The sequence below is a fragment of the Ammodytes marinus genome (genome assembly GCF_949987685.1).
Source record: "Ammodytes marinus genome assembly, chromosome: 6".
In the NCBI taxonomy this organism is placed as follows: domain Eukaryota; kingdom Metazoa; phylum Chordata; class Actinopteri; order Uranoscopiformes; family Ammodytidae; genus Ammodytes; species Ammodytes marinus.
Window position 1 is genome coordinate 21,652,217 of NC_137235.1, and position 18,731 is coordinate 21,670,947.

The 18,731-nt window shown below is 41.1% G+C and overlaps 1 protein-coding gene across 1 annotated transcript in view; it reads right to left on the bottom strand.

Annotated features, from left to right (window-relative positions):
- tenm3 (teneurin transmembrane protein 3) overlaps positions 1–18,731 on the bottom strand; it is a 169,140-nt gene that overhangs the window by 77,591 nt on the left and 72,818 nt on the right. Inside the window, exons 6-12 of the mRNA XM_080030178.1 lie at positions 9,825–9,944; positions 8,505–8,588; positions 7,952–8,076; positions 6,063–6,267; positions 5,277–5,378; positions 4,051–4,245; positions 2,062–2,262 (exon numbers count right to left, since the gene is read on the bottom strand). Coding sequence (XP_079886304.1) covers positions 2,062–2,262; positions 4,051–4,245; positions 5,277–5,378; positions 6,063–6,267; positions 7,952–8,076; positions 8,505–8,588; positions 9,825–9,944 — 1,032 coding nt within the window. The remainder of the gene's footprint in view (positions 1–2,061; positions 2,263–4,050; positions 4,246–5,276; positions 5,379–6,062; positions 6,268–7,951; positions 8,077–8,504; positions 8,589–9,824; positions 9,945–18,731) is intronic.

Here is an 18,731-nt window from a genome sequence, read left to right on the forward strand (position 1 = left end):
AGATTAAAGAATGTATAAGAATGTATAGCACTGAACACGCCTTTGTGGAGAAGATGTGTCTAGATGAACTCAACAAAGCCTGTACTATGGAGACTGCTGTTGGCAAGGGTTGAGTTTCCTGTATCATGGCCGCCATCTTTCCTGATCTTTCCTTTTTACAAGCATTAGCGTTTGTGCCCAAGCTAACCACACCTTCTCTAAAGGTAGATCGGAAAACAATAATATGAATTCTCTAACCAGTTTAGTCAAGTTATTTCTGTGTCACATGAAACAACTACATTGAATCAGTCGTTGGCTATTGTTCTGTGAGGGCTCCCTTCCAAAAGGCTCTACAAAATGTTTATAAGAAAATCGATAGAGAAAGAAAATAAGTATCTAAGACAGAGGACATAACAAACTATAGGAATACAGTAATATGTGTATGTGTAGATAATGTGCATACATACATATAAAGGGGAATGGGGTGCCTTAAATCTTTCTGGGAAAGGGAGTGAAAACATGTGTGACACCACCCCTATGCGTGGGACAGCTGATGTGCTGGTGATATCTCAGCAGGACGTTGTTAAAATCCCCCCCGCCAAAATAAAAAGCAGCGTCCATCCGTGAGGCCCCATTCATATTGTGTCTATGATAGGGATAGCTTGGGCAGTGCTTATATTGGGCAAACAAAAGACTAAATTAAATAACAAAATAAGAAGAAAAACGTCAAGTTGAGAAGGAGCTGGAGACACAGCAGCCCTCCCCCAGTGCCCTTTTCACACTCCAGAAAGCACTGTCAAAGGATGTGCCGCCCATAGGGGATAGGGGCATCAGATCAGAAAAATATAATCAGTCATTTGGGAATTCTTGATAAAAAAAAAACATGTAGTCCCATGTAGTTTTTCAGAACTTGTTGGAAAATGGTTTCATTTAACACTTTGCTTTGCTCAAAACATTAAAGAGGAAATGTAAGTGCTGCCTAGGTTAGGCTTTCTGGCTTTTTACCACTTTAGAAAATGCAAAATTTCTGAAGATGAGAGAAGTCAAGGTGGATGGTTGAGTTTTACACTAGACAATGAGACCAACACTTTGGTTGAGGTGAGGGAAGGATGGTGGATTGGGTTACATATTGCAAAGGTTAATAATTCCTGTGTCACTATCTTATCTCAACCTTAAAGATTGACTATGCAAAAACATCTTCTCAAAGTGAACATGGTTTTGCCATCAGGGTAGCCTTGCTGTATAAGAGTACACTGCCTGTAAAACCAAACCTAGCTAAAGCACTTTAAATCACTCCACACAATTATATTAACGGGTACAAATTTAGCATAATTGTCCTATATTCACCTTGTGTCCTATGAGCTGATTTACAAGCTGTGTACCCTACTGTGTGTGCCTGTTCCTATAGGAGCTTGCTTATGCAAAACTATTATTTTAATAATGGTTTTGTCTGTAATTGCTTTATTTTATTCATTTTTTAAAGGTCACCCATTATGCAAAGTGGACTTTTTCATGTTTCTTTCTGCATTATGTGTCCCCGGTGTGTCACCAGACTCCCAAAGTATGAGAAAAAATACAATCCTCTCTCTTTTTCTCCATCTCCACCGTTCTGGAAACCTGTGTTCAAAAACCCAAGTCAGATTTAAATGTTATGACCTAATAAGGGAAGAAGTCTAGCACCCTCGTTACCAACCTCACTGAGCACTTCCACCTGTGATAAGCCACACACCCGGAGACCAAACCTGCAGTCAGATTCAGGGCCAATAAGAGCAGACTGGGCTTTTTGGATTGCGGGCCATAAAGGGACAGGCTCTAAAACTGAGTTTTTCAGACGGAGGCTGAATGGAGAAGATTCAGTAATGGCACGGTGAGAAATATAAAGGTTTTTTTTTGGACACTGCACCATGAAAACAGTTTCAAGTAGAAATCCAAATGACAGATTTGAACCTGAAAATGAGCATACTAAGTTACCTTTAACAGTTACCATAAACATGAAGTGTATTCTTTTTTTCCCATGATGCTGTATAAAGGTGCAGAACTGACAGATAGTTGAAACATATGACATTAAACATTTACGCGTACCTAAAGAGCAGTCCGGCCCGGTCCAGTTCTGGTCACAGGCACACGTGCTGGTCTCTGCGTTATGTGTGCCGTGCCCTGAACACTGGTCTGGACACATTGCCTTGGCTTTCTCACAGCTGGCTCCACCCCAACCCGGCTGACAGTGGCACTCCCCATGGATACACACTCCATGGGCCGAGCAACTGGGGTCTATGCAGTCCACTGGGGCAGACACAGAGGAAGACAGGGAGTTAACATCATAGTACACGCACACATACAAGTACACACACACACACACACACACACACACACACACACAGCGGGAGTTGCACATAGTTCGATATTACCAAATGTTCATATTTATTCAAACATTTATGAAAAAAATTGGAAAAGAAAAAGTCAAATGTTTGATGTCAGTAATCAACTGTCATGGTTTCATGATGATGTAAACGTTTACCCATTCACCTGCAGTGTCTCACCCTAACTTAATTTGTGACAGGCATATTTCCTAATAACTCAATTCAACAACCATACTCCAAAGTGTAAAGCTATTATGAATATGAGAAATAAGCAGGTGAACATTCATATCCAAAATCCATATGACCCATCATGGTTAACCCATTCAGTGCTGCTCTTTACAACAATGAGGCTACGGTATATTTTCCATGGAAATGCTACATGGCATCTTTGACATGGTTTGCTGATGCAGCAGGCGTAAATGGGATTAACACTCACGCACAGGCTCTGTTGTCTGGGGCATATTCTCTCTCCTTCTGTCTCCCTCGTATATTCACTCACAAAGGGATTAGTGTGACCACGGATTAAACTAATCGGGAACTAATCTGGTTACTGTGGCCTGTGATATGTATGCACATATTTCTACCAGTGTGTGTGTGTGTGTGTTGACAGCAGGTGCACACACCGGTGTGTCTGCATTTTTTTTTGCTGAATGTTGGTATACCTATACAGAGATGAGTATCAACCTCTGTGTGTTGCAGTTTGTCTGTGTATGTATATGCAAGTGTGTATGTGTGTGCAACCGGCTGATAGTAGATTAGTATCGATCAATTCAGATTGAATTATAGGGTTACAGTTTGTAGCCTATGGTGGCCAACTACCTGTCAGCTATTGGACAGTAACCATCTCTGTGTGTACATTTATGTAGTGATAATGCTAGTTTATCAAGCTTCCCATCAGCAGCTTCATTTGAATGTGATTTTGGCTGCTACATCCAGGTCAGGTACATTATTCACTCTAAAGCTTAATAAAAGGATTTCAAACTAATAGCGCGTAACATGTAGTACTAGCATGTGAATATTCATGTAGGAATAGCCCAGACAGATTATACAATGGGATGAATAACAATACCTTCATTTTTGTTGCCAGTTAGAACAAAGATTGGTTGCTAGTTAAACATAGAACAATGAAGGAGAGTGTCCTAGGGGACAGCAGCATAACACCTCCAGAATACATCCATTAACCCCAACTAAAACAGTTTCACTATCCATCCGACAATATCTGACATTCATTAATCGGCTAATTATAACAAACTCAACAGATGTTTCTCTTATGCAGAAGTAAATGTCATCGGTACCAATGCATGTTCATGTCGGCGAGACACTGCAGGTGAACGGGGTGACATTGATAACATCATGAAACTTTGCCAGTTGATAACTTTAAAATTATTATTTTTTTATTATCAAAAGTTCAGTTGATGTAAGTCCCCCTAGAAGTTGAGATTGTTGGTTCAGAGTAATGAAACAAATTATGTTGAGATAATGGCCGTTGCAGATGGTTGTATAGGAGAAATATACAGATGCAAACAGGCAAGGTTTAGTCAAATTAACACCTACATGTAAAATGTGGACCTTTGATGTTTTACTAGTATGAAAGAGGACATGTTATGGAAGCAAAAATAGACACACATTTCAAAATTGACCAGTGCTTGAAAAGACAATGTCTTTTGGCTGCCATGTCACAATAAAAAGAATGTAATGAAATGATTCTTACCTTCCTCGCAGTTATCGCCCTTGTAGCCAGTGTTGCAGATGCAGGCGCCTACTATGCAGATCCCGTGCCCTCCACAGTGGATGTCTATGCACTGGTTGGTTGGTACGTCACACTCTGTGCCTTTCCACCCGCTGTAGCATTGGCAGCGGCCGCGGGAGTACTGGCCATTCCCACTGCATAGCACCGGGCAGGAAGCTGGGGAACAAACATGCCTTAAAATGTACATCCAGTTGACTGTATAATGCACATATTGGGAATATTGTTCATCACATTGCACATTTCAATTATTATATTTATTTTTGACTTTTTATTCTATTTTTTATATACCGTTTTATTTTGTACCTTTGCACTATTTAGTATTTAGGATTTATCACTGAAACATAATGGAAACCAACATCTCCTTTGCTCATCAATCTCTCCCCCTTCTCCACCTCCATATCTGCAGGTTACCTCCTTGATCCCCCCCCCCCCAACAACAGTAAATTATAGCTACTAAACAGTTGGACTGAAATCAATGTGAAAATGTGTCGGCTTTCTAAAGAGGTCTCTAAATATCGAATGTCACCTTTTTAAAACATCTGTCTGGAACATCAAATTTAAAAAAGACAGCAATGTTTTGTCATGGCTTGATTGATGGACATGGGACAGCTGGCAAAGTTTTTTTTTTTTACTGTACAGATTCTGAGAAAAATAAAGCTTAAGTTAGCTCCATTGTCATAACTGCCCAATTACAACTCATGCGAAAGGTTTCATTTTTGAATTGTGATAAAACAAATTCCTTTATAGGTTAGCTGCTCATTTCAATGCAGTCTTGTTAAGGGGGTCACTGACTATAACCATGTGCAAGATTTCGTCATTTAACTGTACGCATGTTGAGAAGAATAATGCTTAAGTCAGCTCCATTGTCATAACTGCCCAACCACAACTCATATAAAGAACAGTCTTATGGTATGCAAAATACTTGAACACATATGGTGATGTCATTGCAAAAGGGTTTTAGGATCCTTTTATTAAAGAGGGATAAGGTGGACAGGAGAAGCAGAGACTGTGCAATAACACACATGTGACACGCACACTGCTTGGATAGCAACCTGCACACAATTACTGCCTCGCTATTGGTGGCAGCATGAGTATGTGTGTGTGTGTGTGTGTGTGTGTGTGTGTGTGTGTGTGTGTGTGTGTGTGTGTGTGTGTGTGTGTGTGTGTGTGTGTGTGGGTGTGTTTACCTCGAGAGCAGTCAAGCCCCAGAAAGCCTGGGAAACAGTGGCATATTCCCGAGAGGCAATCTCCGTTTCCATGACAATTCTGAGGACACTCCATAATGGACTCTGATTTAGAGAGACAGAGACAGACAGAGAGAGAGAGAGAAAGAGAGAGGGAGAGAGAGAGAGAGAGAGAGAGAGATGTGGTTAAGGGCTGCAAGTTAATTGAGTAGAACGGATATGCAACTGTAGGCTACATCTTAAGAAATAAAACACACACATACTGTAGATACACACAACGCTGGGAGACCAGTCATGGGTGGTTGCCGTAGTTACAAGCACTTGGTCCAATCAACACATTGTAACACTGAATGATTCTGCCACCTTTCTCCCTCTCTTTCTAACACCATGGTCGGCTCAGATCTCTTTTTTTTCACAACATCCCTATCCCATTCTTATTTGAGCCTTTTTTTCCATCCGTGCTCCTAAATCCCATACAGGACCACAGACATGCAGTAACTTTACCGTACTGAGTAAATGTTCACATTAAACACATCATGATGCTTGCAGTATTGATTTTGAATGGTTGCACTTCCAGTGTTAATACGCAGCCTAGTAGTCTCTGTAAACAGGCATGTTGCTATAGCTACAGTGGGCCCCCTTTGTTTTACACACTAGTCTACAGAGCCTAGGATGTTAATCAATGCTAACAAAATTATTCAAAATAATTGACAACATCTTAGTGACTTAACCATACATTCCTACACATGCAGGATTCACTTTGCCGTCAACATACACACTGCCTCTCACCTATGAGGATAGTGTTGTAAGAGACTTGTTCGGTGTTGCGTCCGTCGTTGTAGAAGGCCATATGCCAGATGCCTGAGTCCAGGTAGTGGATGAAGCCGGCCTGGTGCAGGTTGACAGAGCGTGTGTGTCTGGACCCTCCCTCCCCCAGCGACCGCTTGTCTTTGGAGAGGAGACGACTGCCATCCAAGAGCTCCACAAAATCATACTGGAAACCACAAAAAAAAAAAACACACAGCCGAATTGATTGGCATTCTTTCAGAACAAATTTTGGTAGCAATGGAATATAATATGCAAAAGTGTGTTTTAATTAGCTGCTTGAAAATATAACAATTTCTTTCTTTTATTTCCTTAGAATGAGTCTTTTATATCTATACATAGGAGCAGGTCACTGCCATGATTCTGCAGTAGCACAGAATCATGGCAGTGCACAGAATGGACAAACTGAATGGCCATATTATGCATTTTCTATAGTGGGCGAAGAACAAGAAGAAGTGCTGGTACAATAGAATAAATAACTAAATACATCTTCACCTCATCACTTCAGATTGTGGAAATACTTGAGGCAGTGATGGATGATGCCATCTTTAGTTACTAGCTTTAGCTTCTAGGACTGTTGCTGCTGCTCTGTAGCCCCTTGTAGTGACCTTGACAACTGAATCTGGTCCCAACAGTGACACTAATGGATGGATTGTTTAAACTATGTTTAAACTGGCTCCAGATATTCATGTTCTTTGAAAATCCTATTCCAGATTTTCCAATAGGCTTATTGATTCCTATTGAAGTCCTCTTGTTCATATATAGTTTGCTTTTGTTTGATTAACATGTGAAGGTCTACATATAAAGATTCTGTAATTACAAATTAAGATGAAATAAATACATTTACAGAAGCTTCATACGTGATTATAAGATCATTCTATTCCAACACACACACGTGCACGCACGCACGCACGCACACACACACACACACACACACACACACACACACACGCACACACACACAAAAGGGTAAGGAGAGACTTACAATCCACGCTCAATCAAGGGAACTTGGATAAGGTTAGGACAAGGACACTCACTTACACCAGCCTTTTTATCTAAAGTGCTAACACTGAGCTTTGATAGGGCTGGTATGATAGGACGCTGTCTTTTACAGATAAGTGGATTAGTCCTTTACTAGAAGACAGGATTCAGCACACAGAGATGTGAGTGTCTAGTCATTACAGTGTGAGTTTAAGTTCGTAAGAAGATTATCTGCTTCATTATGAACTATCAATCCAAAAGGCCCTTGACCCAGACACCCTTGCAAAAGTTGCAAAAGGGATTTGAGGTTTTGATATGTCCGGGGGCAGAGTTTTTTTTTCAGCAATTGTTTTGTGTTTGTTAAAAGCGCAGTGTGCAGTTTACCTTTTGCAGTTCTGAGCATCGAATAATTCTATCATCATAAATCAAAACACAATTATTTTGAGGCACCTGGAACCAAACGTTAGACTAGAATATATTTGTAAACAAAGCTTGGGTCCCAGCTGCTGTAAACAACAACAACAATAACAACAACAACAACAACAACAACAACAGTGAAACAGTAACTTTTCAGGAAGCTTTATGAGTTGAAACAGATTTCCATGATTCCAATTTTTCCTGCGAGGAAAGTTTTTTTTTATTCAGTTCTGAGAATACAGAATACCTTAGAAATATTCACTTCTCTGACACACCTAAAGTTACATAGTGCACCTTTAAGAGTGGAAAGGCCAGAGCAACGTTGATGTTTGGCAACACAGTTTTGTTACCAAAGCACTTTGTCAGTGGTCCAGGGATCCGATTTGATTAGATGAGACATTCTATCAACAAAAGACACAATGACACCTCTCTAGTTTCATCTGAATGCTGTGCACCTGTGTGTGTGAGGGCGGTATTCCTTTGCGTCCGTACACCCCGACCAGAGCGTCTTTCTGGACCGAGATGTTGAATTTCAAGAACTGTGGGTTGTCAATGAAGAGCTGGGACCTCCAAAACACACCTGGGATAAAGAGACAAGCACAAACCAAGAGGAGTCAGATTCACTGATTTAGATGGTGTAACACTTCTTCATTCATGTTCAGAGTTTCCCCTTCTATGCATCACATCTTAATCAATATTATCACACAACAACAACATTAAAATATATATATATATATATATATATATATATATATATATATATATATATATATATATGTTATTTTTTGTATTATTAGTTTTATTTAAATCTTAATTAACCTTTTAACAATGTGCTGTACAAGACTAAGATATGAACAAGAACAGTACAATGAATTCATTCACATTCAAATAACAACAGCGCCACAACCTGCAGCTGCGCGTGTGTGTGTGTGTGCGTGTGTGCGTGTGTGTGCGTGTGTGTGCGTGTGTGTGTGTGTGTGTGTGTGTGTGTGTGTGTGTGAGACAAACCTGGTGGGACATCTTGTATGGCGCGTCTCCCCACGTCCACCTCTCCTATGTCTATGGTGTTGTTCTCTACCAGAAAGATTTTACCTGCACAGCGATACACAGATGAAACAGGGACATCACTTCATTTATTTCAACATTACAACACCACACTTGGTGTGTCCTGGACATGACTGGGAAAAGGTTGCTGTTGTGTGTCAGTGTGAGGTGGGTATTGTATGTACACTGTGGCTTCCAGTCTTCACGCAGACATTCTGAGCACATAAGGATGTGGCGAAGCGGGTAGGGCGGTCGGCCGAAAAGTGCTTACACACGTTTCACCCGGGTTGACGCAAGGTTTTTGTGCACAGCAGCCTTCATTAATGGTGGGGTTTCCCTATGAGTCCTCCAGGGGTTTCTGACCTGTCCAGCACACACTCCTTTCTCTGTCAGTGTGAATGATACTATATGTGTTGTGTTGTATGGTGTATTGTTTTCTATTTGAATGAATGTGTGAAAATCAATCAAATCAAATCAATCAAATCAAGTGAATGTGGCTCACTCTTCACTGTTCTTCTTGAAGTGAGCAAGGCCTGCAGAAGCCCGGATCTCAGGAACACAAGGCAAGCTGTCACAAATAGACTTTAAGCTACAATATGCTACAGAGAGGCAACAGCTGGTGATAACATGTACACACACTGCAGGCTATTCTACAGAAGGATGTGTTCATTTACACTCTGTTGTTTTCCAAATTACCTCCAGGATGTAGAGAGGGAGAGTTTATTGGCAAATCCTTTCAACCAATAATTACATTCAATTACAACTGTTATGCAAACTCCTTTGAGAGGAAACACAGATTGATTTATGGACCTACATATCAGACAGCTTACCGTGACTGCATAATGTTATATGCATGATGATGGAATTTGTTCATAGTGAATGGATCTTCCATTAGATATGTTAATGGAGCCTCGACTATCACAGTCCAACACTGTGTTCTAAATATCCACGACCTTTGAACCCCTTACCTCTGGTTTATCAACATCACACTACTTCCTGTGTTGGACACAAATCTTATTGCGTAATGAATTATGTATGAATTGAATTATTAGAAAAAAAAACAGGGGAATTATCTGTAGTGCTGCATTATGGGTATGTGTACAAAATAAGGTCCCCCCCCCCTCAGGCGTTCAGTGTTGTGTTTGGAACCTCAGTACATGGTTCTCCCTATGGCATCAGGAAGAGAAACGTTCACCGGACACATTTTGAATAACTTATTTCATAATATTCTTGATTGTTTGAGACAGAAGAGGGATAGAACAAAGTGTTTAAGTGTGAACTCACCGTTGTCTGTGGAAACCATGAAGGTGTTGGGAGTTGTGTCTCTTCCACTTCCTCCGTTTTCAAATGCTCCATATCCCTCACTCTCCTGAAGCTGCCAGTTCAGGCCAAACAGGTGCATAGCTGGATCAGGGGTTGGAACAGAGGTAGATGAATGGTGAATAACACACGCAACCATCGGGGCTAAACCATGGGTTAAACATTGGGGGGGAGGGGGGTCCAAATAACAGCCATCCCCAATCATTTTTCTCAATTACAATCACAACAGGATAGTTTCTAATGGGGACAATCAATTTAGTTTTTCTTGACAAACGTACATCAAGTGAGTTTTCTACTGCAGATTGGCGGGGACAGATTGGTCCTTTCTCAGAGGGGGGGGGAGGCACAACAACCCCTCCCCCCCAAAAAAAAAGAAGTGGTTTCACCCATGCAAGCAACAGCATGAGGATATGGGAAATGTGCAGAGGGAGAGAAAGCTAAGGAAGACAGAAAGGGAGCGAATAAGACGGGGAATGATGGGAGGATACAGAGAAAAGAGAAATGAGAAAGAGATGTGAGCGTTATGAATGTGTGAGTCTGTGCGTTATCGAATGGACACTGAGGGGCTATGTTAAGGTGCGGGGTTCAAAATGTACATTCAGGTCTTTATTTGACTAAACCTTGTCTGTTTTGCGTCTGTATATTTCTCCAATACAACCATATTTAACGGACATTATCTCAAGATTAGTTTTGCTCGATACTCTGAACCAAAAATCTTAACTTCTAAAGCATCTTAACTTACATCACCTACATCTTAACTTTCCATAATCATTATTCACATTTTTCTGAGGGTTATTAACAAAGGATTTGTTCATATGTTGTTAATCGTCTCACTTGTGACACATTTCATTAAGAACATGCTGGAAATGCATTTTTAAGACCTACATAGTATTTTATAATTTATAAAAAAAAATTTAAATTTATCCAAAATCTTTTCTTTAAAGACTTTTAACTCACACGTCAAGAGTAATCAACCTGCAAAGTTTCATTATCATATCTATAAGTTAAACATTTTACCCAATACCTGCAGTGTCTTGCATTAAGCATACTGAGTTAGCACTAACAGTATGCATCTAAAATGCTCTCAGGCAATTTAGTGGACGACTGCACATGACTGCACATGACACACACACACACACACACACACACACACACACACACACACGCGCACACACACACACACACACGCAAACACACACACACACACACACACACACACACACGCAAACACAAACACAAACACAAACACAAACACATGCCACAGCACCTGCAGACGATATGGATGCTATAAATGCATGGTATAAACGATTATAGAGCCACACTATAAACTATCACAATCAGTTTCCTGTGTGTGTGTGTGTGTGTGTGTGTGTGTGTGTGTGTGTGTGTGTGTGTGTGTGTGTGTGTGTGTGTGTGTGTGTGAAAAAACAGCCAACATGGTGTAGCAATCCGGACCAAGAGAAAGAACCACATGGAGCCCATTTTATTCACATCCCTCCCAAACGTTTCAAAGTGTGCTGAGTTATGCACACTTATGAGGAAATGCCACTTATTTTACAAAATAAAATAAGTGGCAGAAGAGGAATTTGGTTTTCTGCCTTATGATCAAACAAAAGGTAAAGCAAATGAAATGAGAGACAAACCATGTCAAATTGTCTAGATCCGCCATTGGGTAAGCATTCTCCAGCCAACGTTTGTTTAAAGGCCTACTTCACCGGTTGGAATATGAAGGTGTATTGAACTCGGATATCCTATGAAGTATAAATGTGCAAAAATAAAATCGGATCATCCTAGCCTGAGAAAAGGCAGAAAGAGTGTTTTATGGTCTCAGTGTCTAACCCTACATTTCTCTTTCTGTGATGTCTAACCCTACATTTCTCTTTCTGTGACATCACAGAAAGAGAAATGTAGGGTTAGACAGTGAGACCATAAAACACTCTTTCTGCCTTTTCTCAGGCTAGGATGATCCGATTTTAAAAAAAATTGCACATTTATACTTCATAGGATCTCCGAGTTCAATACACCTTCATATTCCAACCGGTGAAGTAGGCCTTTAAGTTTATATTAACTGCTACAATAGTTGACGCTCAGATGAGTAGATATTTGCTGAATTTGATAAAAAGTGTTCTAGATTACAACAATCGCTAAAGTATGCCTTCAACCTATGGCTTTAACAGTTTTACAAAGCCGACTCTGGACTGTTGCATTAACGTGCAGTGGACTATTTATACATTGGACACAGAGGGTGAGCTTAAGCAAAAACAGTATTCAATCTGTCCTATAACACCTTGCAACTCACAGCACTTCTAACCACGTAACGTTTGACAAAGCAGATGACTGCACTGGCAATGAGCACTTCGAGGCATGAGGCAATGAGGTAATGTTTAATGGTAAAGGAATCTGAAGGCCACTAGAAACATTAGCACTAGTGATAGATAGCTATTACTGCCACTGTGTGCCAATGTTTACTGTCCTGAAATTAGATGATTTTCCAGCCAGCCAAAATATATGAGGAAACAGTAACCTGTGTGTATTGGCTGAACACAGGACAAGACTGAGCAGATAGATGGTAGAGAGCGTCATGTCAAGGACCAATTACTGATTCAACTTGGGAACATTTAGTGAGAGAACCCCTGTGCCCAACACAGACACACACACACACACACACACAGACACACACACACACACACACACACACACACACACACACACACACACACACACACACACACACACACACACACACACACACACACACACACACACACACACACACACACACAAACCTCTCTGCCTCATTAAATTAGAGCCGTGCTGTGCTAGCCCGTTACCCACAACCACTCCTGGTGAGGACAGGAGCAAAGGGTCATGGGAGAGTACTGGTTAATCGACAGGAGGTGTGTGTTTATGTGTGTGTGTGTGTATGTGTATGTGTATGTGTGTGTGTGCGTGTGCGCGCGTGTGTGTGTGTGTGTGTGTGTGTGTGTGTGTGTGTGTGTGTGTGTGTGTGTGTGTGTGTGTGTGTGTGTGATAAAGTAAGAGGATTAATGGCCATAGTAACAGTCACACCAGACTGGTTTTTCTCTAACATAACCTTTTGAGGACATTTAGGAAATGAACAGAACATTTTGGTATGGGCTTAGGGAAGAAGGTTCAAAGTTTAGAGTTATATATAATCCTGTTACCTGGAGGTTATGGTAATTTTTGCTTCAAGTATACACCCATCCATCCATCTGTCTGTCATAGGTGGACAGTAAGTGTTGATTGCTTTACATGAGCTGTTGTCAGGTTGCCAGCAATATCTTAACTTTTCCTGTATTCTTCATAAATATTAATTTCTCTATAGATCCGAGACCGTTCGAAGTCAGCGCTGGAAACTCTCCTGTGGAATCGTTTTGGAGGATAAACCCTGCAGTATAGGGCAACTACATTTGATCGATGGGAGAAGTCATATCCTACTGTGTTCAAAGCAGGACTGGAATACACCAGCTAGCTTATACTGTCAGCATGTCTGTTGAGAATATACTGTAGCAAACTGATCCCAGTTCAGTCTCACAGTAATATGTGCCATTTTTTATGGTTCTACTTATATTGCTGTATAAAGTTGAAGCTGAGGCTTAAAACACATCCCTTTAAAAGTGTGAACTAGTAAAGCTCCCCACGCCCACAATGCAATGTCATCAAACACATCTATGTGTTCACTCATGTTGCCTGATTGAGCTTCACCTGAGGACTCAGTGGAAGTTTCTGAGGCCTAACTCTTAAGGCCAGGACACACCAGTCCGACTCGTTCCGACTACCCAAAAAATGGAGTCGCCGTTTCAGGAAGCTCCAGTCTTCCCGTCGCGGCCAAAAAACACACCGAGACGACTGCTTATTTTCCGTACGCTCTGCGCTTGCGCGGGACGTAATGTCTCCACAACAGCAGGCGGCGCTAATCTGTATTGTGGCCCGAAAAAATACGAAAACCGGAAATGATGGGACAGCTCTCTAGAGCATAAACATAGAAAGAAATACGTATTTATATTTATGGACCATAAGAGCACAATTTTTAGCAGAAAGTGTCGAGCATGGTGTCGAGCAGACAACAAGGGTTGATGCATGTGAGTACTCTCAAAACGAAACGAACAAACACATTAAAACGATGGCTAGCTGTTGTTAGCTGTTTGTGCTACCCGCCTCACTTCCGGGCTTCACTGATTCGCTAGCCCTCCACCAATCAAATTGCTCCAAATGAAAGACAGTCGGCCGCCGATTGAACGTCGGCCGACGACCTCTACGTCGGCCGACGTCACGGCACACACCAAACAGATTCGTGTCCCGACCCCCTACCGACACTACGACGGCGATTATCTGGCCGGTGTGTCCTGGCCTTTAGGGAATAACTTAATGGATGGAAGACACTTGAATTACAGAAGTGACAGCAATGCTTTTCTTGCTGTCAATCTGTTGTGAAAAAGATCTATTGACATCTCCCTAACACTCCTGTGTGTGATGTGTTCTCCTGTTAAAATGCTGGTAACTTCCACCTTTATCATTCTGATTTGTTGCTTAAAGTTATTTCAGCCAGTTTTCCCAAGGACTTCCATCCATATAGGTTGCCAGCAATATCTTAACTTTTCGTATATTCTTCATAAATATTAATTTCTCTATAGATCCGAGACCGTTCGAAGTCAGCGCTGGAAACTCTCCTGTGGAATCGTTTTGGAGGATAAACCCTGCAGTATAGGGCAACTACATTTGATCGATGGGAGAAGTCATATCCTACTGTGTTCAAAGCAGGACTGGAATACACCAGCTAGCTTATATTCCACTTCCAAATTAGAGCAACGAGAATCCTTAAGCTATTTTTTTTAAATGTAGCCTTGACGTAATAGGTCGCGGTGGACAGTCTCATATTTGTGCAGCACACTGTTTATTATTAATATAACGGCCCGTCATCAGACCGTACCGGATGGTTTTATACACATCGATCGCTCCATCAAATCCAAGTCAGAACTTTTTGTATGGGCAGAGATCGTTTTTTTAAGTGTCTTTATAAAGTTTCTTGTTAAACCTTAGTGTAGGCTACTGTTTCCTTATCACCGGGCCGCGGAGTCCCGTTGTGTGTTGTTTTGTGTTCGTCTCCACCGCCATGCGTAAAGATAGTATTATGACAGCTGACGGGAGGAAAAAGAAAAAAATCATCTGACAAACGTGAGTAAACACGAAAACCTTTTTGCTTTGCTTTCTGCGCTCACCTATTTAGCTCTCTCCCTCTTTTATTATCCCACACCTAGGCCTACACACACGTTAATTCTCACACATTTTATGTAGCTACAAGTCCAAGTGGTGGGCAATTCTGGTGCCGACTAGTAAGGCAGCGGACGTTAACGGACTATGCATCCTTAATAAATTCACGTCAAGAACGCCGCCTGTGCGCTTGCTTGTGCGCTTGCTTGTGCGCGTGTCATCTCATTAGCATCTGTACTTTGGCCACGGCACACCTCTCCCAGGTGTGCCGTGGCCAAGGGGCTGTTCCGTGCTGGAATACGGATGGCGTGGTCACACTAGCCAAACGTTCTAGACTTTAGTATGCTAATGAGCTTTGGCACGGGGCCGCGGCCCTTGTGTGAGTGGCCCCTCAGTGAAAGTTTCTGAGGCCTAACTCTTAGGGAATAACTTAATGGATGGAAGACACTTGAATTACAGAAGTGACAGCAATGCTTTTCTTGCTGTCAAACTATCTGTTGTGAAAAATATCTATTGACATCTCCCTAACACTCCTGTGTGTGATGCGTTCTCCTGTTAAAATGCTGGTAACTTCCACCTTTATCATTCTGATTTGTTGCTTAAAGTTATTTCAGCCAGTTTTTCCAAGGACTTCCATCCATATTGGATGATTCCGCAGCTCACAATTTATGTCCACTGCCAATGCTGAATGCCAATGCAGGAAGCAGAGGAGCTGAGAGCTGAAACTAAAGGCCCTAGAGGTCAACATGCTGGATGGCTATGTGATGTGTCAGACATTCATTAAAGCACAACACAGTCTGTGTCCAGACCTGCAGTAAAGGTTTGCCCTTCATCAACCCTACTATTGACACTATATTCATCTTGACAATGTGATTGAGTTGCCTCAGCATAACCATATCCAGATTGTTTAGTTGAACAGGTCTAATAAAGAGGGGACGCTGCAGGTGTAAACATGTTTTACTTATAGATATGATCATGAAACTTTGCCATTTTAGACTTTTACAATCTTTTCAGAAATGTTTGAATACATATGCACATTTGGGAGTATCTACCTAATACTCCCTACATTTACATGTCTTTAAAAGTCTAGCCCAGTAGTTTCTGAGACATAACAATCAAATTATTGTTGAGATCTATCACTTTTTAATTAAAGAGTAATACTACTGTGAAATCAAGAACCACTGGGATAACAGACAGATTAAAATGAGCTGATTCATTAATATTTATCTGAGCCACAGACTTTCTTGCACTGTGTCTTTGTTATTTTATTTTATTTTACAAACTACTGAATAATGCAAATTCATAGAAGATTAGAATCAACTTACAATTAGTATTACCAATCGCTATGCTGTCAGTCCCAAGGTGATGCTAGAACTATGGCAACATTTCTTAGGCCTGAATGCAAATGTTGCAAATTCAGAAGAGGTGATGATTGAAACTAAGCAGTGCATCCTCATTATTGAACTTATTTTGACTACCATTGATGGTAGTAATTACATGAAATGGTGTATGGGTGGTGTGAGTGAACTAGGATCATGAAGTACTGCATCTGCACTAAAAAACTACTTTTCAGAACACTTCAAATTAGCACATTGCAATGGAAGTCATTGGACCGACAGTCGTTTTTTCCATTTGAGTCAAGCAAGCAATCAGAAAAATTGGTGACATTTCCCTTATTTATTATGTATGTAGTGAATGTGTACATGTATTTCATTCACTGGCCTTGTTACTTTAAAAACGGATAGTGTTTTGTCAAAACCCCCAACATTCCTCTGCCTTGAGCCAAGGCTTTTATCTGTGTTTTGACACCTTTCTCTGTCTGAGGTCAGGCTTTTGTTTGTAAAGCCACACCTATCAGTCCCTCTGTTCTAACCACAAGCCAGGAGGTCCTTCCCCTGTCTCTTCTGCCATTGGTCAAGAAGTCTTCTGTTTTTGATAATAGCAAGTGAGCTGGCACAGCTCAGTCTTTTTTTCTCCTCGCCTCCACCCAGAGAGGAAGGAGGTCCACGCTCTTCTCTACGCACCTCAAGGAAGGTAGCACGCTCTCTCCTGCCTTGCTAACCACCCCAGACCGGGGGTAGCTCAACCTTCTGGACCCAGACAAGCTCTGGTCTCCCTGATCCAGGCTCTACAGCATGGCCTGTCCAAACAGCCGTGAAGCCCCTCTCAACCAAAGAGGAACAAGGATCCACCCTGTTGCTCCAAGCAACTAAAGAGGAACCAGAAGAACCAACAAGGCCCTCAATACGAGAACAATGCCAGTTAGCACGCTGCTACTGAAGATCCAGAAAGCACCAGTTCATCCGAACTGCGTCAAGACCGACCCGCGAAGCAAAACCCCTGTCTCATGCCATAAAGACTAGTCTCCCAACACTGCAACGAACGCTGTGTAAACATCTGGTATCGTATGAACTACTGGGCTTAGCTTAGCAAGAACACATGGCTTAAAAGACTGTTACCTTGGAAATGTATATTTACTAAGTTTGAACTATTCATTGTTGTTTGTTAATTGGGTTACATACTTTGAGATCTTAACCTTAGGGGAACACAACACACAGGCTAACCAAGCCTCAAGCTCTTCCCCCCACAGACAAAGGCTTTTCACACCTCACACTCACACACACACACACACACACGCTCGAACACTCAATTTGCATCCACATACCTGCACCTACACACACACACACACACACACACACACACTGTGTGCTTTAGTTTGTGTTGATTTTATTTACTTTATGTTAAATAAATTAGATGCATTTTCTTTTGTAACTAGAAGTTTCTGTCATTCATTTGTGTGAATATTATTGGGAAGTCCGCAACCAACAAGTAAAGTATTTAGTAGCCTTCAGTGTTAATATCATATTACCAAATTTATAATAGTAATTATTTGATTACATTATTTTATGGAAATTATCATTGAGACTAGGATTTATTAATATTTATTTATTTAACTGAACATTAAACTTATCAACATTTGAGAATAAATCATTGATTAAACGAGACAATTTGCTATTATTTTTCCATTCTTAAATGAATGGTGGTGCCCCTTTGAACTTTAATAAATTATTAAGGTATTATTAATCTTCATATTAATTTCTAATAGCAGAATTAATCTGAACCACTTGTAATCGCTACATAAATGTTGCCCCAATGTAAGAAATTACTACATAATTGGTGCCGCCGTGTGAGGAATTGCTACATGTATATACACATTATGGAACCCAAAGGGGCGACTGTGGCTCAGGTGGTAGAGTGGGTCGGCCAATGATCGAAGGGTTGGTGGTTCGATCCCCGCCCTGCCACTTGTGGATGTCTTCTCGCCACTCTGGATACTACAGTGTACACTGTGCTTTGTTTTCACTGACTGTCCACATTATAATGGACCAGAGTGTAACAGACCAAATACAAATACTGACAATCAAGACATATGTTCCTGTGCAGCCTTGTGTACACTGTGGATCACTGGTGTGAATAGCTGTGTGGATGTGTGGGTGTATTCTTGTGTGCCTGTGCTAAACCATGTGTGTGTGTGTGTGTGTGTGTGTGTGTGTGTGTGTGTGTGTGTGTGTGTGTGAACGAGAGAGAGAGACGAGAGTATATGTGTATGTAAATCATAAAATATCATAAAACTATTAG